This window comes from Ochotona curzoniae, unplaced genomic scaffold (genome assembly GCF_017591425.1).
Source record: "Ochotona curzoniae isolate NIBS_2020 unplaced genomic scaffold, NIBS_Ocur_1.0 scaffold_3890, whole genome shotgun sequence".
Lineage (NCBI taxonomy): Eukaryota > Metazoa > Chordata > Mammalia > Lagomorpha > Ochotonidae > Ochotona > Ochotona curzoniae.
In genome coordinates this window covers 17,190,127-17,218,044 of record NW_024467115.1, presented here as the reverse complement: position 1 = coordinate 17,218,044, position 27,918 = coordinate 17,190,127, and the positions used below count along the sequence as shown (strand labels likewise).

Below are 27,918 nucleotides of genomic sequence, written 5' to 3'. Positions count from 1 at the left end.
CCCTTCCAACCACCAGGCTGCTGCCAAGAGCAATGCCCACCAGCAAGGTCTGTTGCTTTGACCCTGTTCCTTGATTTGGGATCCGGGAGAGCCTTATAACATGTTGAAGCTGCAAATCAACCTGCTTATTTCCTGGATGCTGCTCTGGGTAAGGGGCCCAAGTCCCTCCCAGCTTTTGCCCTTTAGGGATTTATTTGCATTACCAAGCTTTCTTTTTGAAATGGGCACATAAAGCCCAAACCTTGCAGCTACTCACAACTTGGCTTGACACGCTCAGACATCCAGCTGGTCTTTGTGGCACTCACAGACAGTGGGGGCTGGGGGAGTGGGGAGGCACTGCGTTACAGTTGGGAGTAGGGTGTCTCCTGATAAGGATAGAACACTTTGGATCGCTACAGAGCGCAGCAGGGAAGACTGGAACCAAATTTACTGCCCAATGCAGTCTCCATGCTCAGTTCCTGGTTGAAGATTGTCTATCCAGAGTTGTGCAGGGCTCCTCTGCAGGCTTTTGTGCCAAAAGGTAAGAAGAAAGAGACAATGGAAGACCAAGCAGGCTCTGGTGTAGGTACCAGGTCACAATCCTACTTGGAAGTTCACTCTGTCTCGCCTTCTCAGGTCATGAGCAACTGTTGCCATGGAGTGAAGCAGAAAGGGTTGGATTTGATTTGAGTCAATGTAATTCAACTGAAAATAGCTTACTTATTGGTGTCTAAAACTGGTAAGACTAGATAAACATGTTTGAGCTTCAGGTGAAGTAGGAGTTTTGGTCCAAAAAGTAAGCCAGGAAGACTACTTGGTTTTCAAATCTTGCTTAGATAATAGTTAACATAACATACTTTTGTACTACAGAAAACATCGTCTAGTGTTGCACAGGGAATCACCATGGTAAATTTCATGCCAAGTCACAAAATGTGGTAGACACTTACTGCATGCAACCATCCAGTGGGGCTACTTTGTGGTGAAGCAATTATGAAACAAGGAAAAATGAGGTATTATCAACTTACTGATGTGAAACCCATATTTTACTTGCTTGGGAACCACTTAAAAATTTCATGTGTCTCAAAGTTCTTGTTAAAGTAGGTTATAGCTCTAACTTATACCATGGGAACCAAAGCCTTCCAAATGTGCTAAAAATTATTGGGCTGGTCCCTAAGTGTTTTTACACAAGGAAAATGATTTGTGCTTGTATTTGTTGTTTACCTGCAACATAAAGTGCCTGTCCTCTGCATCCTCCAGTCTCAAGTCTTTATTGTGGAGGTGAGCTTTCAGTCTGGTCAGAAATTCGTTCTGCCTGTTGATGTCTGTTGCCAAGATCAGGGAGCCCAGCTGCTGTTCAATATCCTGTCTGCATCCACAAGAACGGGAGAGAAACACACACATACACACAAAGAAAATCCCTTTGAGTAGGAGGATTGATTTCCTCCTCATCAGGTGGTCTGTAATTTTGCCTTTGATTCTATTTATTATACGGGTCTTGGTCCCTGGCATCCTAGGAGCTCATCTCTCACCCAGTCCACCACCCACTGTGTTGTTGGATGGGGTCATAGCATTGAGCTGTAGGGAGTGACTGAAACCTTAGGTGAACCAAGTCTTAGTGGTGTTGGCCTTGGTTTGAATAATTGGCTTGCTACTGGTGATAATTTCTGCCACCTGCATGTGCATGTCTAGACAATATGGCTTAATTTTAGCCACTTCTGAGCTTTTTATTACATGATATATACTAGTTTATGACTGCTTCTTTAGATTAACACATTTTTGAAATTCTCGTATGTTGATGTAGAGTCATAGTTCCTACATTTTCGTATGTCATTGTGGAAATGTTCTAGAGTGGCTTTGCTCCACTTCAATGGTCACTTGAGTTGCTTTTAGCTTTTGACTACTATGAAAAACGCTGGTGACATTTCAGAAAGCATCTTCTTATATCTGCAGTCACACATGTGCAGAAGTTTCCCCAGAGTCAAATCTGGTCTGGAAAGTTTGGATTGCTGGATATAATCCTCTTCAGTTTACTAGATAAAATTGCTCCCAGCAATAACAGATGCGATTCACATTGCTCTATATTCATCATTATATCTTTTGTCAACCTGATAGATATGCCATGCAACTTATGATTTTATTATGAATTTCTTTGTTTAGTGATAAGGATAGATATATTTTCATATGTTTATTGGATGTATGTATTTCTCTTTTTGTGGGGAAGTTTCTATTCTAGGATTTATCACTGTTGGGTCTCCTTCTCCTCATTGATTCCAAGAGTTCCTTAAGTATCTTGAGTATTGGTCTCTTTTTTTTTTAGTTACACATTATAGATTTTTTTTTTTATGTTGAAGCTTTCTTAACACTTTTTCAATGATATGAATTCTCACTTTTTCATGTAGCTCAATCTATAAATCTTTGTACTCATGGCTAATTTCTCCCTTATTTAAGATACTCTTCTCAGTTCTGGTAAAAATCTTTCTCCCTCTTTATATTCTAGAATATTTTTAAATTTTTACTAGAGCCATTTTTGCTTTGAGCCATATATATGTTTTGACCCGCTTCTGAATATTATAAATAATTACACAAAAAAGGCAGTTGACAAAAGAAATACAAAATGCTTCCCAAATTTAAAGTTATAATGAATATTCCTATACAACAAAAAGTAAATTAAAATGGCTATGGGATATTAGTTCCTCTTTTTTTTGGTGAAGATTAAAATTAACTGTGAAACAATTTACTGAATCAACATATTATTGCTAACAGCTTAGGATGTAAATGATATGGGGAAATGGCCCTATTATTTCCTGTTATTAAAAGCAGTAATCATTGAAGAGCTAGTATTAAAAGCATGTGATGAATATAAATTAATTTCAACTATAAATTTATGTGAACACATTAATAAATACAAAAATAAGTATCCAATGTTGCTTATAATAATGAAATATTTTAGGAAGAAAAATATAAAATTCATAAGTAGATTAGTTAAACCATGGCAAGTTATTTTCAATGATTATTCAATATGTTTATTCAATATGATATACAATATGATGCACAGTCCTATTTACTGAATTGAAAAAAAGTCATGCTTTGTTACATTAGGAAGTAAGATACAAAGTATGTGAAATGTGATTTATATGTTCATAGGAAAGAATTGGAAATATTTGTATGTATAAAGGATTATGGTTTGTTTTTATTTTCTTGGTACTTTTGAATATGATATGAATTCTTTAATAATATAAATATCTATTTGACCTATAATTAGAAGATATAACTGTTTTAGTTAGTAGAGTGCTTCATGAATCAAACTAAAAGGCAAACTAAAAACTTCCAAGTAATATCCATAATACATAATGATAATTACTGTAGTCAACATGTAAATATGGGCAGGAAAACGGGAAAAGATGAAATAAATTTTTTTTTCTCTAAAGAAGTAGCAATGGCTAATAAGCACATGGAAAATTTCAATCTAAGTTGTAATTAAAAGATGCTTACTAATTCTATGAAAATCTTTCTCTCTCTATTTATATACATATTCATCTAAACTGTCAACCTGGAAAATATTTTAAAACTTGTAAGGATAAAACTCAATTTGGATGATGGTACATTGGTCCAGTTTTTGCTCATCTCCCAGTGGAAATATGGTATTTTGCAATGAGAACCTGAAAAAAAATTCAGATCTGTCTGACAACTAATTTCTAACCACAGATTTTCTGCGCCAAGAGAACATTGGAGTTTAGGATGAATCTTATCCTACGTGAATCTTACGTTTAAGAGTGCTTCTGGGAGTTTATGTATAATGACAAAGATTTAGAAACTATCTAAATTCTAAGTGGTAGGCAATGGTTACATACATTCTGGCACAAAATGTCAGCAAGTAAAATAAATTGAAGCCATGAGTTTCAGGATATAGAAAAAAGCCTTTATAGGAAGTAAAGTCAGTTTTTTGTATTGTTACAGTATGTTGATATTGAGAAAAGACAAAAAGCAAATACACCAGCCAGGGTAACAACACGAGCTACTCCTGAACAGCTAGACTTTGGTCAGACATTCCCTTTTTCATTTCAGGCTGAACACTGGGGAACTGCTGCTGCTTTCCACGACTGTTGATCCTTAAGAAACTTCTTATGGCTCAAATGAATTCTTTCCTGAATTTTCCTTAATCTCTTCACTCAGCCCATGTTAATTTCAAAATCAGAAAAATGAATTGAAAGCATTTGCGCGAAGCAGGAAGGACAAATCATGATAATGGTGATGATTTCTGTTAGAGTCCTTTCACATCTGTTATTACCTCATGGTAATTCTTCTGGTGAAAGCCAGTTGGTAACACTGAGACTCACAAAGATCTACAGATAATGTGGTGTTTATATTTGGAATCCACAGGGATGAGTGGGTGTACCTTAGGAAGACTGAGCAGAAAGCAGCGTGCATGGGGGTGTTACCCCAAGGCAACTGGTCCCTCCTTCCCTTTCCTTTTTCACCCTGTTTTTTCCTGTGCTCATTCTTCCTTCCCTTTTCCATCTTGATTTCCTTGTCCTTTCATTCCTTTTGTTTCCCTCTTTACTTTTTCCCTTGATTTCTTTTTTTCCCTTTTAGTTCTTCTGTGTTTTTTAGTTGTTGTAATCTATTGTAGCATGCACAAGCACTGGTTTTATTTAGTTTTCAGAGGTAAAAAGTTACCAGGGTTGAAGTTCCTGCTCCTGTGAATTGCACATTCCTGGGGTGCTAGGAAACAGCCTGTGACAGCACCCAGGGGCCAGCAATGAACCTGCAACACCAGCGCATACTGCTGGTTCTATGGGAAGATAGGTACTGCTCGGCCTTGACCTCAAGTTTTGTGCATGTGGTTAAGGTGGGCACGATATCATATTTACTCCTCTCACCTAGTTCCCTTGAGTTCAGTACATTTTCATTAAAAAGATCAAAATTAGTGGTGGCCTTGAGAGATAGTGAAGCTGCCAACTTGGGGCTGGCTATGTGGAAAATTAGGCAATGGCCTTGGACTAACGAACAGGGGGCCATGAGACCGGTTGTTTTCCTTTTTGTTTAAAATGTGAGAGACATTAAGTAAATTAATTGTGCAAAAAATATATATATGCTGGAATAGATTCAGTTACTTTACGAAAGACACTTTAGAGGAGAATTTTTGACTTCTATTTTTGCTGAGACTGGTGATTGCAAATCATGCTTTATTAAAAAGCTGGTCTTCAATCTGGCTTAAGAACTCCTGTATTCTTTCTTGACAAATATTTATTTAGGTCTTCATGGGAGGACAATTTTACTAAGATAAAGGATGGGAATTTGGCAAGGAAGAGCAGTGAGGCAGAAGAGTGAAAGCAGAGAGCTGTTTATTCTCTCTTTTCCTGACTTAGGTCAGAGACTGTCCAAGGGCCTTTTACAGTGCCCAGGGAGAGTTTGGTTTCTGGGCTGCCGTAACTGACACCGAATGTCCTCTGATAGACAATCAAGTACAGGCAGGAAGCACAGTGGCTGGCGTCCTGCCATTCACACAGGGGTCTCAGGCATGCTTGAGAGAACTAAGCTTATCTCTGCTGCCTGCACATCAGTATGTTTCATCTCGGCGGCACTTACGTCATTTCCTTTGGCAAGTGAGCAAGAAGCCTTGATTCTCGAAGCATGCCAATTGTAGATCGCCAGTGGTGATTCTCCAGCACGGACATATTCTGGGAAGAAAGAAAATAAGAGTTATAAACAAGGGAGAAGCCAGATCCTGATCTGTCAGGTGGAACACAGCTCCAGGGGGCTCTGCATAGTCCCTGTAACCAGTTCGAACGCAGAGGCAGACTAGAAAAGAAACAACATGAAATCATCACAAGACCTATGCTCAGGTCTGTATTGATGGAGGCTGGGCCCTTGTTAACCCTCTGCTGCAGGGTTTCCTTAAGGTTTATTTCCGGCATCATCCACTTCTGCCTCTGCCACTGCTTTCAAAGGAGACACTAAATACAGTAGAAAAAAGTGTAGCAGTTGAAGATGGGTAGCAATGGATATCGCTGCATGATAGTCATAACATAATCTAAGATGATCCTACCAAACTAAGCAGAGGCAGCCTTCTCAGCCTTGGGACTAATCGACTGTACTGACTACAGATCCCTGACAAGGGCAAGAACTTCCTGTGTCCAAAACACTAAGACAGCTGGGACACATTCAGACCCCTGAGGCCAGTCCATACAGTCCATGCTCATTAGTGCTAGAGTTGGAGAGCTACTATCGTGGTGCCAACCCTGCCAATAACCTTTGTGGCCAGTACATGGGTGGTTAGCCCATTAGGTCTATGCTTTAGAATCTTCAGTTGCTTCCTTGATCAATTAGCTCCACAGTTATCCCCTAGTGGGAACCTGTGTTATGCCTTATCTCTTCTTTGATCTTAATACATTAAAAAAAGAAAACACCCCACAACCCACACAAGAATACAACATTCATAAAAACATAGGAAAAGCTGTGATTTCTTGTATAGAAGGCACCCAGAGTTGTCATAATCATGGAGAAAGCAAGTAGAATGAACAGTGATTGCCAGGGTCTGGGTGGGTGTGAGGAACAGAGTTGGGAAATTCTTTAATGGATACAAGCCGGGAAATTCTTCAGTTTTATAAGATAAAAGAGTTTTAAGATGGATGGTGATGATGGCTGTAACACATTAGGAATTCAGTACAAACCACTGTATTGCATGAAAATCAGTAAGATGGTAAAAAACCAAGCCCCAACAAAAACCGCCTGTCTATTGTACCACGGTTTTGAGAAGTTGAGGGGAAAGAAGAAAATAAAATAATAAGCAAACTACGTGGAGTCAGGAGTGAGACTGCAAATCATCCTGTCTTTATGCCTCCTTCTGGCATCTGAGTCACCCATTTGATGCTGTTTGTTCTAACGACCCCATGAGTGCCACACCCTGGATCCATTAGGATAATACAGGCTTGAGAAAACTGGAAGTATTCTTAATTCAAAACCCAGCCGATTCCCTCCAGGACTTTTTATGAAGAGTTTCCATGGGGGCTTAGTCTCACGCCCATCCTCTATACAGGCTCTTACTTATGTTGCTATTCATTTCTCATGTTGCCAAAGAGCCATTACTGTTTATTCAGTCTTTGACCATATCTGAAGCAGTGATGAGATTTTGCTACTTTAATCAACTGGTCTATTATTTCCTTTTGGGCTTGAGCCACACGCAACAAAAGAGAATGTTTATTAGGAATAAATTGTGAGACTAATTTGTTTTGATTAGAAAGATTTATGAGAGCAGAGAGGGATAGGTTAGTATGATGTAACGGATGTTTAATCCTTCTGTGACATTTAACTCAGTCACTCATGAGTTCAATGGCAAAACTAACTCAAGTTGATGTGGACATGAGTGTCCTCACATGAGTTTTTTAAAGAGGCCAGAAAACTGTAACAAGACCTAATGATAAATGACACAATATCTCTGCTAAATGTAACAAGTGTCCAGAGGATGGCCGTAAGCATTGTTATTTATGCCAGCCTGACTTAACGTCTTCATTAATAATTTTCCTGAAGACAGAACACAAAGATACTTGGGAAATCTGCTGATGGAGACGTATTTGGAGATAAGCACCAGGGAAACAGGAGGAAGTTGAGCAGGCTTGGAAGCTGGTGCAGGGTAAAAGGCAATAGAGATTATGACTGCAACTACTCTTTTTGTAGAAGAGTCATTAAGCATCAAAATGTGTTTTGGCCAGAACCGTGTTGGCTGTAAGGCCATGCCAGAAAGTAAGACAAGAATGATGCATGGACGAGGGACTAGCGTTTATCAAGCAACAGCCCTGTGACAGGCACTTGGCATCATTTCATTTGATCCTCATCCACCTCTGTACTGTTTATCTCTTTACCGCACAGATGACAAAAGCTCAGATTCCAATCAGTGAAGCCATAGCCAGGCAAGGCCTTCAACCCAGATGTGCCACATGTAAGACCCAAGCTCTACCTCTGTTACTACCTCACAAACATTCTCTTTGTCCTGCCACGTGCAAACATTAGGAAGCCGCAGATTCACAAATGGATGAATGGCTGCAATTAGTCTTAGCTTTCAAAAATTATCTATAGTTGCTACTTTTTGAAAACTATGGTTGATTGTTTTGAATAGATATTAATTTCTAAACCCTTGTTGGAACCTTTACATTCCTTTTGAAATCTGGTTTCACTGCTAGCATCTCCAAATTTTGAATGTGTAAAAGATTGAATAGATACAGAATTATTTGAGAGAAAATTCCTCTTCCTTTCCAATGTCATTCTTCCTATCCTTTCAGCTTCTGAATCATATAGATTTTCCTCCATGATGCCACTTACGCCAAGCCCTTCTTTTCATCAAAGCAATGCCATGTCTGTGTTTGCTATAGTTTGGTTACGTTTCGAGTGTGTCCCCAAAAGGTTCACAGGTTGGAAACTTGGTCCCTGGTATGGCAGTACTGAGACGGTGCAGCCTGTGAAAAGTGGGGTCCTAACAGAAAGTGATTAGGTCAGGGAGACATTAACTTTGGAAGGGACTGGATTAGTTCTTGCAGGAATGGTTCAGTGTAAGGTGACTGGCTATACTATCTTGCTCTCTGATTTTCTGTGTCACCATGTGATCTCTTTTGCAGGTGCTCATGTCTCTGAGATGTCTTCTGTTACAAGGCCCTCAGCATAGCTGAGCAGATGCTAGTGCTGTGGTCTTTAATATCCAGAATCACAACTTACATTATTACCTATTTTTTGGGTACAGTGTGCAGCCTCATGTATTTTGCAATAAATGGAACAATATAGTTCTACATTATCCTTAATGATTATCTTCTCAACGCTTCCTCCCCACTGATGCCCAGGACATGACTTGTTTATTTGTCATAATATCTTGCCTTCTCCATAATCATTTGTTGAAACATGAAGAAATAGATGTTGAGCAGCTCCACAAGTGCTAGGTGTTATAGCAGGTGTGAAGGGAGCAAGGAAAACTCAAAGTTCCTGCCCTCCAGGAGCTCACTGAACCTCTGGGAGATTGTGCCATCTGCCTTTCCTCATGTCCTGATCCAAACCCCCTGGTGGATCTCTGTCACAGAAACTAAGTCTGATTTCTAGACTTAGCACTCAATGTCCTCTGAAAATTGTCCCAACAATCAATGTGTTCCTATATGTTTGAGGTAATTCATAGTTAGGAATCTTTTCCTACAAATCTCTTTGAGTCCGAATAAATGATGCCGCATTACAGGTCAAGCATGCTTTAGACCAGAAGTGCTGCAGATTTTGGATTCCGCACCCCCACCCCCCAAATTTTGAATATTTGAATGGACTTTATTGGTTGAACACCACTCACTGGAAAATCTGTTATCTAAAACCTCAAAGTCTGAAACATTTCAGTGTTATTACAGACCTCTGAGAATTTCAGGTTTTAGATTTTTGGCTGAGGGGTTCAATCTGTCATAAGCCTGTAAGTTATTAACATGAGCATGACTTTGTTACTACATGACACGATCCTTTCTTTCCACACCTGTGCATGCCTCCCAAGGTGGCTGGTGATCCTTAACACTGCTTTCTTTAGATGTTCTTCTCAAAAGACTGCCTGTCTTTCAAAGTCCACTTCAACCGCTCTACTACAAAGCCATCTGGGATTCCAATGCACAGAGAATTGCTGTTCTTTGAGTGCCACAGCTTTTCTATTGCATTTCTCTCCCGGCTTTCCTCAAGTTCTCAGCCCTGTTGAATGTATCCTGTTTATATGTGTTGAGTTACGTATGCACTTCCTTTTCTTCTTACTACAGTGTGAGCTATGAGTAGGATGCCTCCCTTGTTTCTTTTGTATCCACCCAACCCAATACCTTGCACAGCTTTCATAAACATGCTAGGTAAGTAACTGAATAAATGACTTAGCTTTAGTCAAGTATATTGAGTACTTACTATGCTTTAGAAAGTGTAATATACTCCAGGAGTATACCACTGAACTGAACAGAGAAGGATCTAATGGTGGCAGGGGTGGAGAGGGACAGGCAATACATATAATCAGTCTATCCTTATGGACAAAGTTGTCCAGCTTGTGAGAGTATAATAAATGCATAGAAAGGGGGTGGAATAGAATTGAACAGCAAGGATTTGAGATCTATTGGCATGTTAGCTGGTAAGGTTGTTAGGGTGAGTTTTTGGCAAGGACTTGAAGATAGGAGGGGTACAGCCAAGCTGTAATTTAGAAAAAGTGTTCTAGAGGTGTCTACGGAGGAGCTAATAGCTCTGAGGTCAGTGTTGAGTGGGAGAGGAGAATGTGAGGACATGAAGTTATAGAGGAAACAAGGACTCTGACTCATCTGTAGCCTTCTGGCCATTAGAAAGATTGTAGGGATTTGGGGAGAATCAAATTATGACTTACATTTAAGCAAGATCACTTTGGCAACAATGTTGAAATTGTTATTTGGTGGGATGGTAGGGCTAAGGGGAGAAGCAGGCAAGAGCTGTCATCCTTGCAAGAGAAGATGGAAGCATGGATGAGCAAGCTGGCAGTGGAGGTGGTGTGAGGTGGCTGGTTTCTGGGTCTGCAGTGGGATCTCTGGGATTTCTGGCTTGAGCAATAGAGTGGTCTGATTGGTGAGCAGGTAGAAGGGGAATAGGTTGGGAGTTTAGTGCTGCTGGATGTATTGAGTTTGAGATATTATCAATCATATGGAGAACATGTTGCACCTGCTGTGTAATCACAATGATAATAATAACAAATGGAAAATTCAATAGTCACATGGTGACTATTCATGGAGTAGAGGGAGAACATTACATGAAGGGAAGGATCAAACCAATCAGTCATTTAATGATTTGAGGCTACACGTTAAGCCTGGGTTACAGCAGACTTCTGTTAGTTCATTGATTAAATATGTTCTCCTTTCTTCCTTGCCACCAGAATCTCCATTTTCAGATAAGTTCATGGCTATCCGGGATAAAGATAATTCTCAACTTTCTTTGACCATTAGGTGGAGTTATTTTGGTATTTCTAGTCTGTTACATAGAAGCAGACGTGTCATAAAGGATTTTCAGGAATGTTGTTTAAAGAGAACTGACTCATTTAAGAGAGACCTCTTTTGTATTCTTCCATTATAGGTCATAAATGCCTGCCACAACCAGGGCTGGGCCAGGCTGAAGCCAGAAAGTCAGAGCTCCATCTGAGTCTCCCATGTGGGTAACAAGGATTCAACTACTTGAGCCATCCCTGTTGCCTCCAAGGGTGTGAATTAGCAAGAAAATGGAATTAGAAGCTGAGTCAGATGCCTACCCCAATGTAATGCATTTTTACAGGTGAAAATCTTTTGAGGTTTGGACCTGCCAGAAGGCCCTGAGGTCACTGAGGATGAGGTGACGCTGCTCCTTGGCCACAAGAAGCACCAGGGACAAGTTGCTGAGGAATGTCTGTTTATTCAGCCCAAGTTCCGGGTTTATAAAGGTCTGAGAAAAGAGAGGGTAAGAGCGCATTTTCAGGTAGTCCCTTTACCCAATAATGACACTGTGATTAGATGAAAGGCACGCCTAATCCTGTTGACCTTCCAATCATATCAGAGGTCACATTCTAAATACAGGGTTGGAAGTCACACCCTAAGTCAGGGCAGATAAGCTCTAGGTCACACCCACCAGATAGCAGGCAGAGACCCTGGGATGATTTCCCACAAAACTCTTTTATGGTCATCATATTTCTCTTCAACAAGTTAGTACACTGATGTGGACATGTGGTCCAACAATTAGAACACCAGTTTGAATGTCTATATCCCATCTCAGAGTGCCGAGTTGTAGTTCTGGTTCTACTTTGGATTCCAGCTTCCTGCTGATGTGTGCTCTGAGAGGCAGCGGGTGATAGTTCAAGCAGTTGGGTTCTTGCTGCCCACATAGGGGACCTGGGTTGAGTCCCTAGCTTCTGATTCTGGGCTTCCCCAATCAGCCATTATGTGCATCTGGGGAATGAACCAGTAGATGAGAGGTCTCTCTCCCTCTCTCTCTCTCTCTCTCTCTCTCTCTCTCTCATTTTCTTGGTTACTCTGTCAATTAGATGACTAAAAAACAACAAAAAAATTGGAAGCAAATCAATTTATTGCCCTAAAAACTCCAGCCAGTCTGTTCAACACTTTGTTCCTCCTACCCTCCCTCCTTTCTCTTAGCTACGACTTTTTTTTTAAAGCATACAGATTGCAATTTTAATTTAAAAATTCAATATTAAATTGTTATTTTAATGAAAAAATCTAATATTAAGTTCTAAGCACTAAATATTTTCCCACTGTTTGAATTTACAGTGCAGTTATCAGTGACTAATAGTTTGAAACACATATATGGGAGCCGATGTTGTGGCTCAGCGAGGTGAACTATTGCCTGCAATGCTAGCAGATCACATGGGTGCTGTTGTGAGTCCTGGTTTCTCAGCTTCCAATCCAGCTGCCTGCTAACGGGTCATGGAAAGAATGGAAAATGACCCAAGTGCTTGCATCCTTGCTAACCACATGGGAGACCTGGGTGGAGTTCCAGGCTCCTGGTTTTAACCTTGGCTGTTGGGGAACATTTGGCAAGTGAACCAGCAATGGAACACATTCCCTCTTCACCCCCAATCTCTGTCTCTGTTTCTGTCTTCCCCCTCTTTCTGTGTAATCCTGGCTTTCATTTATTTATTTGAGGTGGCATTGTGAGAATAAATGAACGAAGGAATATTTATTAAGAAACATCTAAGTATACTGTAAGTTTGCAAAATAAGTTATACTTCAGAAGAATAAAAATGTATTGACAGTGTATTAATTTAAGAGATATTAGGGAAGTTATGATACTCCGATGAAAGGAAACTTCTGATATTCTGAGCTGTTCCTCTGGCGTTGTGTAGCTGGGGCAATATGCAACAGGATGCATGTATCTCCTCTGTGAAGTAGACACAAGGTAGTTGTGAAAGGAGAGTGGAAAAGCAGGACTAGCCTGTCTGTCTTGGAAGCACATTCTGGGTGGGTCAGTTTAAGGACCTGAAAACGGGTTCTGTTAACACCATTGATGCCTGTGTACCCCTTGGGAAGGCTGTGTGCATCCCCACTGGCTCACATGGCCCCCTAAAGAGCTGCTGGCATCCATGACTGCTCTGGAGAGAAGGGAGCTTATCACAGGCATCTCTGCACCACAGCAGGTGGCACGGTGCCACCTCAAGGAATAAATATTTGTGCAGTGGCTACTGATTAATTCACTTCCCAAACCTCAACGTTCAGGAACTGCAAAAGTTTAAAGAACTTAAGCAAAGCCGGAGAGTCTTATTTGAATTTTGTGTCAAAATCTGCTAGAAGGGCCACTCGCGGATCTTCGGATTTGAAATCCTTACACTTAGGAAGAAGCCAAAGAGATTTTTAAAACTGTTACCACAATGGACTCTCTTAGAATTCACAGATGGCCAGTTAGGTGAATGACTCCATCAGCCTGTGTCCAAAATAAGATGAAATGAGATCATTGTAAACAATTATTAAACTGAGCCTAGTGAGATACCCTGCAGCTAATCCTTGCCTTGCACATGCTGGGATCCCTTATGGACGCTGGTTTGTGTCCTGACTACTCCACTTCCTATCTGGCTCCCTGCTTGTGATCAGAGAAAGCAGTGGAGGATGGCCCAAAGCCTAGGGATCCTGTTCCCAGGCAGGAGAACCAGAAGAGACTCTTGGTTTCAGATCTACTCCACTTTGGCCATTACAGTCATTTGGGGAGTGAACCTACAGATGGAAAATCTTTCTTTTGGTCTCTCCTTCACTCTCTAATCTGCCTTTCCAATGAAAAGAAATAAATATTTAAAAAATAATTTTTAAATCATTGGTACTCCTGCATGGTAAACCTTTGGTAAAAAAAAAAAAAATTGACAATCGGCCGGAGTAGCTACTAAATATTCCCTCATCACCAGAATTTCACTGGATACTGAGGAAGCAACAGTGAACAAGTTAATGTACCCAGAGACTTAGTGTCTTCTGGGGACATCATCATTTAATCACTCACTCTAACAGTAAGAGAAGAGTGTGAAGTCATATGGGGGGGTGCACATAAGATGGATTTTTAGAGAAAAAGGAGGCTTCCAAGTAGAAAATAGGTTCAACTTGATATGAAAAGGATGTGCAGGTGAGAGAAGAACCCAAAGATACAGACACTTCACATAGAATATTTGAGTAAAACATTCTAATAGTGCATTTGATTAAACTTGGCAGTGGGAAGAGTACACATGAACAGGGGCAGTTGTTTCCTTGTCATTTTTTTTGTGTGTAGAAATGATCATTTGCTGATGAGCTGCATGTACTGCTTATTTTTTAGCTCCCCTGGAAGAAAGCACCAACACGCACCTGTGTTGTCCATCCTCTGTATTTCCGGCTCCTGCTCTGAGGGAGGCCTTCCGTGTCTGTTTCTTCGGTGAATAGAGGAATGAGTGTTGTTTGGGAAATGGAACACAGTTCAGACTGTTTGAGGCATAAAAGCTTCATTGAGTGAGGATGGAAAACAAGGCTGAGGGGTGGGGACAGCATAGGTCAGATCCGAGTGGAGTTGGGACCCTGTGTTAAACCCTTTGGATTCAATCTTGTTTAACAGGTTTTGGGCAGCCACCTATGTGGTTGGAATTGGGTTCTGGCTGCACAGTGGGGAAGGGCTTGGCATTAAGCATGGCAGAATGTAGATAAGAGGAGAGGTGGGTGCTGATACCCTAAACTAACAGGGCTCCGAGTGGCAGACCCTCCCTTCTGGCTTTCAGAGAGGTTCAGTGACCACCAACAGCAACAGACACTCTGCGGAAATGGATCTGGAGAGCTGTACATAAGGGCGGAGAGGATTCCCTTTCAAATTCCTTGATCCCAGTATGTTTGGAAGAGTATGTCAGGCACTGCACCTGTCTCCCTTTAACAGGTGTCAGTTCAGCTATTTATGTGATCCAGTGATGAACGAGTATTGGGGTCTGAAACTCTACATCTTTATGGTTTTAAGCATAATCTTCATCTTCAACTTGATAGAATAAACTCCTACCTTTGTGGCAATAAAACCCATTAGGATTTTAATCTAGATAAAAAAGCAAAACTGATTTAAAATGTCTAAAGAGAAACCTTTAGTTTCCTTTTCCTCTAAATGATCAACTACCTACCGGCCAGCCTCAGAACAATCCCATTGCTCACCAATAGTGATACACCTGGTGTTTAACACAACACCGACCCGGTTTTTCGAATCCAATCACAAAACTATTTGTCAAGGGGAACCAGGCAAAATGGAATTGCTGTCATCCAAGGCAGCATTGAATTGTTTTTCCCTTGTTGATTAAAATATTTCAGGTGATGTTGATACACCGAGTCTGGAATCAGAGTTAATTGCAGCTGTGAAGTCCAGAGGATACGCGAAGAAAACAACAGAACAGCCTCTGTTTTCATTTTTAATTGCTCATCAAACAAGAGGTGCTGGGTGCCTCCCTAACAGGCCAAGTGGTTTCCTGGGCAACGCAACAAGAGTCCAGTCTAGGGGGTGATTTAAGAAAGCTAGGAGCTGTTACAGAGTCCTGAACAAGACTTCTGCCCTGGAGACTAGGGCCTTGCCTGGCTTTCTGCTGACTAATATGTCTTTCTCACTTGTTTGATCTGCACCTGCCCAAGAAACTGCTTCAAGAGCTAGGAGTGTGGATCATAATTTGCTGCCCATGTTCAGTTCAGGGTCAGAAAACCCAATTTGAGCCATGCTTTGATAGCTTTAACATTGCCTGCTGAAGACACCTAGAAATTGCGGAAATTGTGAGGTTCTTCGAGGTCTTTGCCAGGGCTTGTTGGAGGAGGCATAGCACTACGTGGAAGGAACATTGCCTTGGACTTGTGCACAATAGGTGTTTAAAAATGCTGTCCCCTGAAAGTGCTTGTATTAAATGACTAATGAAAATGACTATAAGCTTCTTCAAGATGTTATAGAATGTAGAAAACAGGGTGTTTTGTGAAATGATTATTTAATTCACTTAGGGTGTTTTGTCACTAATTCATACATAGTTGGACTCTATCTGAAGGAATTATGTATAAATTGAACTGTGATTCCTTTTACAACTGCAATAACCAAGATTGTATCTGATTTAAGGCTTAATTTGCATGGTTGTTGAGTCTACCTTTATATTCGTGTATTGAGGAGGTTGGAGGATGGAGGGATGGAAAGTAAATTCTTGGCTCTGTGTCTAACCAGCCTCTTTCATGCCTGTTCTATCCAGGACACCTGGACTGCTTCCAGTTCAATGAGCGAGGTGCCAGGTGCAAGTGCCTGCAACGCCTTAAAGTTGAACTTGGTTGACAGTTCAGCAAGTGAGTTCAGCCCAGACAGCAGACAATAGGAGGGAGCCCTCTGACCTGGCCTTCACTCTGGCTCCCCGGCTGTCTCTTTATCTCAGGGCAGAAGCACAAGCTGGGAGTTATGCAATGATCTCTGTATTTGTTAGAACTAAAAGAGCACAGCCAAGAAAAGGAGGAGAGGAAGCCCTGTTCCATTTTATCTCATCTTTAGTAAGTCTGAATTGTGGCAAAGTCACGCACAGGGCATTCTCAGGGCCACGTAATTCCCGCTACGTCCTCTTGATGGGATTCATGTTGACCCAATGTTTGTATGTCGATGTGTGATATTGTCTGTAAATATGGAAGTGTATTTTTAAAATTTATTGTGGTGGTTAACACTTTCTGAATCTGTAACCCATTTTAAAGTTTGGTGACAATCACAGATCCTCTTCCCAAAAAGAATGCTCCCTGATAGATGCTGCAAAAATTTGGATTTAGTTTCCTCAAAGCCCTGTCCCGTCTCAACCAACACGTTCTGCTTGAAAGCAAAAAGGCTATAGTTCTAAAGATTTAAAAATACGCAATATTCTTTCTGGTCTTGTTCAGCTTATACGTTATGTAACATGACTTGTCCTCATTTTAATTGAAAGACTTGTGTCACCTCCCCCTTTATAACAGAGTGAAGATTTTCTGACACAAGCATGTCCTGTACAACAATCTACAGTTATTATACAGAGAGCACTGGCCTTGATCATTGCATGCCCGAGATGTTGATCTGAGAGTATGAGCTGTGGACAGCAGGGTCATGCTCAGCTAAAGGCCATAGGTTCAGTTCTTTTGTGTGGTCCCTCATGTCCTCTTTTCCTCTCAAGTATTCAAACTATTCCTCGCACTTCAAGGCCCAGTTTCCATAACATTGTTTTTATGATTATTATTTTTTTTTTCCTGGAAGCATGGGCACAGTTTCTCTTTGCCGTATCTTCTCATTGCACTTCTTTGCAGCTACACATTGCACGGCCCTTATCAATAAGGTCTATAACTCTCAGTTTCCTCACCAGAACACATTGTTCTTTGGATATAGCAGCTGCTCAGTATGAGCTCCAGGGGCAGTGAAGGCAGACTGGAGTTCTAATTCTAGCCGTGTCATGAATTAGGCACTTGCTTCAGGAAAAACATAATTTTTCCAGCCATCTAGTTTTCTCTTTTTGGAAAATAAGTGCGATAGTATTAGTTTTTGCCTCACTGAGCTATTGTCAAGATTACTTAGTGCAAACGCATAAAAATATTTGGTACAGTATTGGATCATAGTTAAGTGTTGAGTAAAGGCAAATTATGTAATACAATATTGGAAACAAACTTTTTATAATGATTTTTCTTTATCTTCTTTTGAGTCTCTTAACCTAATAATAAATTGGAAGGCATCATACCTTTTAAAGACAAGATCGAAGTCTCATATTTTTTGGGTGCTTTTAAGCAATTTTTACTTATAGTATGTAATGATATTTAGTGATTGGTTAAGGTTGTGACTATAAAGTAAATCAAAAGCATGTCATTGTAAAAATCAAAAGGAAAATCAGAAAGGGAGGAGGATGGAAAGAGGAAGTCAGGAAGAAAGGGAGACAGTGTGTGGGCACTATCTTCATGCCCTTAAACTGTTCCTATGACATAAATGAAAAATTTTCCCAGTATAGAAATTAGAAATTAAAGAAAAATCCTTGCTAAAAATATGTAGTCAACTAATTTGATTGACAACTTTTCCCCTGCTGTTCTAGTTAGTTCTAGGATAGCTGAGACATCTTTATGTTACCCTCTGACATTGGTTGCCTTTGACATTGTCCTCAAAATTGAACGTCATGAATCCCTGGTCAGCAAGAAATCCTAAAAACTGGTTAAGCAGATGATTCACGAGAGTTTTATCCCGAATGGTTTTTGAACCCCATTTCCAGGTTTCTTCCTAGTCAGTATCAAAAGGATCCTGCTTTTTCCTACTTGGGATTAGGTCTGACACTTTAGGTGGAGAAATTCATTGCTGGAAGCATTAATATCTCAGTGTGTTGCAGTCACACCCTAGGATACAGGAACTAGCATAGGTATTTACTCTAGGGGTTTGGAAAAAATTACATTTTAGTGTGTCTTTAGTTAACCGCTCAAATCCCTTTCAAGCTAGGATTGCACTGGCTTGGATTTTGCTCATTTTGGGTGTCTGAACACAACAATGTTTATGGTCAGAGATCAGGTTTCATTCATCTTTATAGTCGAGATTCTAACATGTCAGTTGATAGGTACAGTATAAAACTGTTAATTAAAAAAACACAAGACTATCTGTGGCATTGAAGAAATTACAAAATATGGTTGCATTTTAATGAGATTAAAATAAAAATTGCTAAAATCGTCTGCACTTCAAAGGTTTGAGTAAGAAAATTAATTTTTCCGAGGAAAACTTTATTATCTGAATCACATGTGTTGGAGTATCTTTTTTTGAAAACTCATTTTTGTTCATTGGCAGCGAGTATTTAGCTTTGTACTATTAATGAAATCTTCACCTTTATTTTTACTTTAAGTCTTTCTTTAATATTTGGCAAAATTCCTTTTAATTTCCTGTTTAAAGGAGAATTCACTATGTGTTATTAATATTCTACATGTAAAAGAAATGTTTCATGACCCTAATTCTCATGTATAAATCAATCAGGAGCAGTAGATACTCTCTTAAACTTGAGATTATTTATTCTGATGTTGAGAATTATGTAAATATTTAGGTTATGTGCAATGAATCAACTATTCAGTTTTTCTGAGTAATGATAAATCTGTCTAATAAACGACATTGCACAAAGGTTAGACTTGACAGGAAGAGAAAACCTATTTGGGAAAGCCAAACTCATTTTGGTGCAAACTGAATACTGGATATTCTCTTAAATCCCTGTGATCTCCCTTTGGGGATATGCTGGATTGATTGCAAAGCCATGCTCTTTGGATGGGGTCTCCATGACTAAGGCTGATCCAGAGGGAAGGTGCTCTCCACCAGCAAGATTCTGCCTTTAGTCCCGGGCCTAAGAGCATTGACCATGCTCTGTCCAGTTCCAAGCTGGGCTCCCTTACCTGATATAAATTGGCAAGGTGGTGGTTTGTTTTGATCAGAAATGGCTGGTTCACACCAGGATGGTCAACATCATGTGCTGCTGCAGCCAGTAGTCCAAGCATGATATCCAGAGGTGTGAGGAAGCTGGCGAGCTATTGAAAAATCAGATTGGAAGGACGGGTTAGTTTCTTCTGACTAGGTGAAGCCTTTGTTCTGGCTCAATCAGAAGGAATCACCAGCATTGTTGAGGCTGTCAGTCAGTCCTTTTCCTTCAGAAGTAAGGAGGTAATGTTTGCATGAGGTCATAGAGAGAGAAAAAAAAAGAAAAGCTATGTACACTGTAACTGAGTAAGCTCAAATGGTGCAACTCCTTCAGCTACTCCTGTCTTCCTGCCACTGCTGTTGTGTTTCGCTGCTGTAATGGCTTGTTGGCCATACTGCTTATGCTGTGGAGAGAGGCAACTGAGCCTATGATCAGCCTCCTCTCACACGCAGCTGTAATTGAAAGGGAAGGTGAAGACAAAGGGAAGGACATATTTAAAGATGGTTCCTGCGTTTGGGAGGCTGGTATTGTGCACAGTAGATTAAGCCACTGCCTACAGTGCTGGCATCCTGTATTGGTGAAAGTTGAAATCCCCACTGCTCCATTTCTAACTCAGCTCCCTGCTAATCTGCTGGGAGCAGAGAAAGATGGCTCAAAAAGCTTATTCTGGGGCAAACACATTGAAATATACTCAGATTGAATCTTCAACAATTTCATGAAAAAATTAAGAATGAAGTTCATGAATTTTTACACCAAAAATTTATCTTTTAATTCAATTTTCCCCACAATTCAAACTTCCTGGCACATCTTCATGCATTTAGTGGTTGATGCTGTGGCAGCTGTATAGTCAGTGGCTATTAAATATGAGCTGTATTCTTGGAATAAGTCATTTTGCAAAATCTTTAAGGAAATGTAGATTATGCCAAGTAAATGTTACATGACCAAGAACGGTGTGTTTGTTTAATGTAACTAGCTTAATGCCGAGACATCTGTGATATTCATAATTGTTCTTGAGCTCTGAATCAGGATGTCAACTTGGCTCAGGAGGAAGTGGATTTTGAACTTTGGGAAGTTTTCATTGCATTTATCAATCAAAAACCATGAGGTGGGAGACTTCTCTCCATGAAGGCCAGTGCTAGTGCTGTTTGTGACAAAGGTCCAAGGCAACAGAAGTAGTTTTTGGAACTGGTGGAGAGCTCAAAGATACAGATGGTCATAATGCAGTCTTGAAAATACTCAAAACACAGAAGGAAATTTTAGAAAATTCTTATCCTGAATATTCTAAGATTTCCAGAGCTTACTTTAGGACTCTCATATAAATTATTTGCCCTCATGTGAATGATTCATCATGTGACTTTTCAGATGCCCGAGTGATCTGGGGTCTTGTGGGAGTTTCCATGGCATTCCCAGCTGGTTGAAATGCTGGGTCTGCTCTTACCTTCGGTTCCTTCAGGTAGCAGTGCATGGCCTGGGTGACATCGGCTGCATGGACAGCATTGTGATACGGGTTTTGACTGTGGTAATCTTCCTGAACCATGACTGAAAGGCAAAGAGATAACTCAGCTAAAACCAAAGCAGGATTGGCTCAGACTTCTTGAGGATACTCTTTGCTTAAAAATACCCATGCTTCCGAAATGTGCAGCCTGGGGGATTCCTTCAAAATGCACACAGGTTTGCAGGCTTGGCGGTTCTGCTGACTGTTTTCAGTGGGGGAGGAGGGGAAAGCCGGGGGAGAAGCCAAAAGGATTTGTGGGCCCCTGGGGATTTCTCACCTCCTTCGTAAATCAACCCTTTGTAGCGTTTATGAATACTTTCATTCATTGCAGGAATAAATAAGTAGGAAAATGACAATTTTATTTCACAGTATAGTCTAATTGGTTAAGTTTGTTGCCATTTATGAATAATACAACACAAATGAGGTTTCCTTTCAAAGACCTCTGCTGCATCCGACTACTGATATCCAAAGATTTGATTAGCATGTGAACATAAATTACTAACTGAAACACATCTGGGGAATCTTTAGGGAGAAATTCAACGTACTGTAGTGAAATAGCTGAGGGCTTCTCGCATTTATTTCTATCTTATTCAAGTCAGTGTCATCTTTTCTACTCCTCCAATCTAAGGCAAAGCTTAGAGCACTTTTGGGACTAAACAGAAAATAGGCAAGACAATTTTGGTTTGCTCTTTACAGAAGCCATTAACTATCCTGTTTAATTAATAACCAAGCAACCAATATGTTGTTTAGGATGCAGTACATTCAGTGTGTGAAGAATGGGCCGTATTGTAAGTGTGACCACATTCACCTGGCCACCTGGCCTATATTGTCCAGTTGGTTTGGAATTCTGGTGTTAATTTAGTTGTCAAGGGCTCACATGTTCTCTCAGTTAATGTATGTATACAAAGTATCTGTAGCAGCACCTCCCTCTTCAGGCAAAACTAAATTATGTGGTCCTATTCGTGGAGATTGCTGTGATAAATAAAATGCAACCAGTTTAAGGTTAAGTGGGGTTTTGGAAATGAGTCATGTTGCGACAGGCTTCAGTATTTCTGCGGTGCCCCATACATCTTTATTCAGCAGGTTTGTTTTATAATGATATTGAAACCCTCACTCGATCACTTCATCTCTGCATTGGGCAAGTTACTTACTTGCAGGTTTCCTCAGTTACCATCTCCATAAAATGGGTATTCTGTAAGGATTACATGTGTTAATACAAAGAAGTACTGGGAGCCTTTCCCACAGATAAAAGCACTATCCAGGTCTGGCTGCTGTAGCTGCCCATTATCATCATTGTCACTATTGTTTTACTTTCTCTCTCTCTTAAAGAATTATTTATTTTTATTGGAAAGCTAGATATACAAAGAGGAGAAAAGACAGAGAGAAAGATCTTCCATCTGCTGGTTCACTCCCCAAGTGGTTGCAACTGCTGGAGCTGAGCTGAGCTGAGCTGAAGCCAGGAGCTTCCTCTGGGAGTCTTTCTCCTATGCCACTACAGGGTCTCAAGGCTTTGGACTGTCCTTTACTGCTTCCGCCGGCCACAGGCAGGGAGCTGGATGGGAAGCAGGGCTGCAGGGACAGGAAGTGGTGTCCATATGGGATCCCAGCACACTTCAGCCACTAGGCTACTGTGCCGGGCCCTGTTGCTTTACTCTTGTTGACATTAAATGAACTTTCAAATCTAGAGCACAATCATGAAGCCAGGTGACTAACACAGAACAATGTTAAGTGGCAGAGGAAAGCTTTATTGAGGCATGGAAATGTGATCAGAAGAATTCGCTGACCAATAAATAAGAGCGTGAATAAGGACAAATGTCTGGGGCTGCTTTTTGTCAGGAGGCCATGATAAAGTCAAGTGGAAAGATGGTGGATTTCCATGGGCTTGAAATGCAGTTCTGTCACCTGGGAATTGTTGACTTTGGGCAAGTGATGAAAACTCCTTGTGGTTTTCCTTAGCTGTGGGCCACGTGGTTAAATGACATCCACCATTTAGATATTTAGAAAGAATTTACCAAAAGTATTCTGTCCTCACTGGACACTGCACAAATAGTGATAGCTTTTTTTTTTTCACAAAGTTTTATTGAAAGTTTTCACCAATCCGCATTTTGATTAGAATTAATTCAGGCATATCATCTGGGGTTGTGTAAATGTGTAAGCATACTGGTATATTTTTGACATCCAAATATATTATTCATATATGATAGTTTTCTCTACAAAGTCTTAGCTCATTATAGACATAACTGATCAAACAAAATTTTAATCGTTTAATGTGAATAATCCCTACTTTAAAAATTTCAGATTAGAGGGCCCGGCGCGGTGGCGCAAGTGGTTAAAGGTCCTCGCCTTGCACACTCAGGATCCCATATGGGCGCCGGTTCTAATCCCGGCAGCCCCACTTCCCTTCCAGCTCCCTGCCTGTGGCCCGGGAAAGCAGTCGAGGACGGCCCAAAGCTTTGGGACCCTGCACCCGCGTGGGAGACCCGGAAGAGGCTCCTGGCTTCAGATCGGCATAGTATCGGCCCGTTGCGCTCACTTCGGGAGTGAATCATCGGACGGAAGATCTTCCTCTCTGTCTCTCCTTTCTGTATATCTGCCTTTCCAATACCAAAATAATAAAAATAAATCTTTAAAAAAATTTCAGATTAGAATATTTTAAAGTAATTTGGTGTCTTTATGTATCATGCTATGATTCTTGTCACTTCATATTAAATAGTATTATGTTATTGTCATTGTTTCTAGAAGTTGGGCAAGAAATATGAAAAAGCACTCACCTAAAAATCTGTGTAAGGTCACCATGTCTAACTTGAAATGGTGAATGAGTCCATGCGTATTAAATAGGTGGCACAGCAGTGTTACCAGGCTGTTTCCTGTAGGAAAAGAGCAACTATTTTAACTCACTTTTATCACTATGAAAATAGCAAAATTGACAGTAAGATTTATAATATCTGAGATGAGATTTATCAAAGACAATATATATTTTTTTCCTTTGGATTTGGGATTATTCATCAATGGAGTCCAAAAACCTATGAACTGGTCCTGGATATTTTCATTATTGGCAAGTAAAGAGATAACAGACGTGCTCTGTACACTACAGGCAAAGGAAACAGTAAGAGTTAAAGTGAACTTGCCTCCTGACACCTCACATATGTATTTGTGTATATATCTATGTATGATTATATACATAGTTGTGCTTGTATCTGTACTTCTAAAGACATGGCTAATGTTCACTTGAAATATGGCTAATACATTTCCAATTTATTCTTATATTGACATGGGTACCTAAACCACCTTGTTAAGTAAGCACAGTCTATTTTTCCTATGGAAAATCACTTGAGAAGATTTCACTGCAGATATTTTAAAGTCTAAAGCAGCATAGATCCAAAATCGAAGTTAGAATTCTGAGCATTCAAGAAATGTGGTTTACTTAAGAATAATGATTTTGAATTTTAGAAGTACTATTACACAGCTTAAAGCAGACTTCAAAATGGGCTAAGATGACTAGATGTCTTGAGTGGAAAATGTGATATTTTCTAAGCATATTATTCTCGGGTACAAAATTCAATGGGTCCCTGCAAATTTTATTGTCACAGGGTTATTTCCATAACTCTCAAAGTTAGAAAGAATCGATAGCACTGCGCATGATTTTTGATGATGAAATTAGGAAATGAAATTAGGTGGAAATATAGTGGCTTTTTCCCTCCCAGTTGTAGCTATTTAAAAATTTCATTTCTTGACATGTGTTTGTGTTTGGAGAACTATACTATAGAATGATATTGGGGAACTCAGTGATGAGGGAGGCGATTGGGGAGGGGATAAGGGAAATCCCACGATCTATGAAACTATATCATAAAATGATAATAATAAAAAGAAGTAAAATAAAAAAATAACATAAAATGATGACAAATAAATAAACAAATTTTCATTTCTTAACTTCATATGTGTGTGTATGTGGTCCTTTTAATTTTCCTAAACTGTTACTAGATCTCTAATTAATATAGTGAAAGAAAACCCTTGGGATGTGTTCATTGAAAGCCATCATCAAGTTTTTTTTTTTTTTTTAAAGAAAAACAAATACCTTTTGATATGTTCTTTTGTTTACAATGAATTCTATTTACCAATATCTATTTCAGTTGAATCGAGCAAAGTGAAATGCAAGCTTGTGGGATCCATTTCTATGTGGCCTGGTTAGCTTTTCACAATGTAAAATTGTTTCCTGGTCTTGGGTTGTATCTTTCTCATTTCAAATTGTTTGCCGAGTAACAGAACAGTGAGAAAATGATGTGTAATGACTTAAAGGTGCATGTCTGGTAGATGACAGGACACATCAAGGTCAGCAATACATATGATGTCATTGCTAGACTTCCTAAACTTGTCAGCATTTGTTTAATGGGAAGATGGAAATATAATAGAATTTTATTATTTCCTTAAGGCTTTCACATATCTAAGAGGTGAAGCCAAGGAGAATGTTTACTTCTTTGGTCAGTTGAAGCCAAGTCTCTCGTTAGTGAGCATACTCTCCTGATGACACCAAACACACTGAGCTATACCTGCAAAGGGGTATACTCAGCTCACTTAATAAAGCTGGGGAGTCTGGCTAAGAAAGGGCCAGGACTGACCAGAAGTGCTTTTGTGTTTCTAGTTCTTATCAACTAACAATGAACCCCTACTTTTGGATGTACCTACAGTAGTCTGCAAGGAAAGAATATGCTCTCTGGTTTCCAAATTCCTTTGGGATCACCAAGGACTGTCTTAAGATTCCAAGGCCAATTTCAGTCCTAATTCTTCACTGGGGTTAGTTTTCCCTTACCTTGCTCCTTCTTGTGTGGCTGGAGATTTATTAGACAGGATAATGAAGGAAAAAAGTGGCAGTATTCAAAAGTACATTTTTTTTTTGTTTTCATAGAATTAATCCCACTTTCAGGGTGAGTTCTTCTGGGTAGCTTACCATTTGTCAAGCGATCAAACAAGAAAATGTCAAAGTCCCACATTCCCACTTTCGAGAGCATGTGCTGAAAAGGCAAACACAAACAGCACTCAAACAAAGCACATAGGAGACACAGCATTTACTTTGTGACACAACCACTTAGGAAGTGGAGAATAGGAGCATGCTACTCCCTGTGTGCAACTCATTTGTAGTCAAGCAAATTTTGTTTTACACACTAATAACTATTAGCACTAACTATATTATATTTATATATATTTATATATGAATAACTAAAAACTACACATTAATAACTAATAACACACTATTAAAGGGAAACAGGTTTCAGAGTTCAATCACCTAATGTAATGTGAGTGACATCTCTCCCTGGCTGTGGGATCCTGGGCAATTCTTGAATTTCTCTGGATCTCCATTTCTTAATTTGAAAAATGTGGCTGATAACATTACCTACTTCAGAAGGTTGTAAGAAATAAATAAGGAAATAAATCTAAAGTGCTTGAAACAGTGGAAATGAATCATAAGCCCATACAGATTTGGCATCGTTTAAACAATAGCTCAGTAAAGTCTCTGCATTATAAACCACTATACCTTTAAAAGCAAGCTTTTATGACAAGTTTTAGAAATATGAAGCAAAAATGCCGAGCAGATATTCTGTTAAGTGTGGGCTGAATAGAAAATTAACCACCGAAAGATACTGATGGGGTGAGTTGTTGAAAATATTAAGTAGCTTAAAGACCTTTTATCCATGGTAGGCTTAACGGTCTGCTTTTCCTTTGTAAAATGCCTGATGGTAGAATTAGATGGTGCTTTCAGAGGCAAAGTTGTAGTGGTTGATTCCACTCTTGCTATGGATCCTCAAACTACAGTTTCTTTTCGCACAGCTAGTGACTCAAGAGAATACCGTTGACTATCCCCTCACCCACCTCCTCTGGGCTTTCCACTGTTCATGCTAAAATGCAATCATCTAGGCAGGGCACACAAAGACCTTACTCACACATCAGAAAATGAAGAGCTATTAGGTGCCCATTGAGATATACACTGAGTGTGCTTTTGGCCCAATCTCACTTTACTAAAAGCAGACTTGGATGGAGCATTTCAGCCTGTTTTTTTTTCTTTCTGCATTTCAATTTCATTTTTCTTGAGATAGGGCTGCTTAGAGGAGAGACAGCACAAAAATGCTGGGACACTGATACTGCTGTGATGGGATACCCAGTTTTGCTTTTCTGTCAACATGGCCATAGTCTCAAGCTTAGGGCTGTTAGAAGGAGAGATTCTCTTTTTTCTTCTTGTAGACCTGCTAATGGGAATTGGTTCTAATGTTACCTGCTGCTCATTTCTTTATGATATATTTTGTAAATGTTGCATGTATTTCTTGACAGTGGGTGGAGAGTATAATATTAAATCAGCATGTGCTATAAAATAGTTTCACTTCTGCTTAAATTGGGCAGTTTCATCCTAAAATTTAAAGTTTTTGGTGGTCAGGGTTAGAGACAATCTGGAAAATTTATTTAGATAGTTACACCTTAATTTCTGCTCTCAGTCTGATCAATTCGTTGCAAAAACTATTGTAATTGTTACAAAAATTATTTGAATGGAAGCTGCCATTGTGTTGTAGTAGAGTAAGTTGCCGCTTGGGACAGGGTCACCCAGTTTGAGTCTTGGCTGTTCTATTTCAGATTAAGCTCCTTATTAATGCACCTGGGAAAGCAGCATAAAAGATGGCCCATGTGCTTGGGCACCTGCCATTCACATGCGAGATCCAAAGAGAGTTCAAGGCTCCTGGTTTCAAACTGGTTCAGCCCTGGCCATTGCAGTGGGAATGAACAAGCAAATGGAAGTTATCTCTCTTTTTCTGTCACGCTGCCGTTCAAATAAATGAAATAATTCTTTCAGACACTATTTGGAAGGCTGGTACATTGGCTCAACTGGCTAATCTTCCACTCCCAATTGCTGACATCCTGTATGGGTCCCAGTTTGTATCCTGGCTACTCCACTTCCCATTCAGCTCCCCGCTTACGGCCTGGGAAAGCAGTGGAGGATGGTGTAATGCCTTGGGAACCTGCACTTGCATGGGAGATCTGGAGGGAAGCTCCTGTCCCAAGTGGCTGCTGAGGCCACTTAGGAAGTGAAATCAGT

General features: G+C 40.0%; 1 protein-coding gene across 1 annotated transcript in view; it reads right to left on the bottom strand.

Annotated features, from left to right (window-relative positions):
• Positions 1-27,918, bottom strand: part of PDE7B (phosphodiesterase 7B) — a 333,205-nt gene that overhangs the window by 11,214 nt on the left and 294,073 nt on the right. Inside the window, exons 5-10 of the mRNA XM_040965356.1 lie at positions 25,786-25,849; positions 23,612-23,707; positions 20,784-20,884; positions 19,323-19,454; positions 5,569-5,660; positions 1,201-1,345 (exon numbers count right to left, since the gene is read on the bottom strand). Of these exons, the coding sequence (XP_040821290.1) occupies positions 1,201-1,345; positions 5,569-5,660; positions 19,323-19,454; positions 20,784-20,884; positions 23,612-23,707; positions 25,786-25,849 (630 nt within the window). The remainder of the gene's footprint in view (positions 1-1,200; positions 1,346-5,568; positions 5,661-19,322; positions 19,455-20,783; positions 20,885-23,611; positions 23,708-25,785; positions 25,850-27,918) is intronic.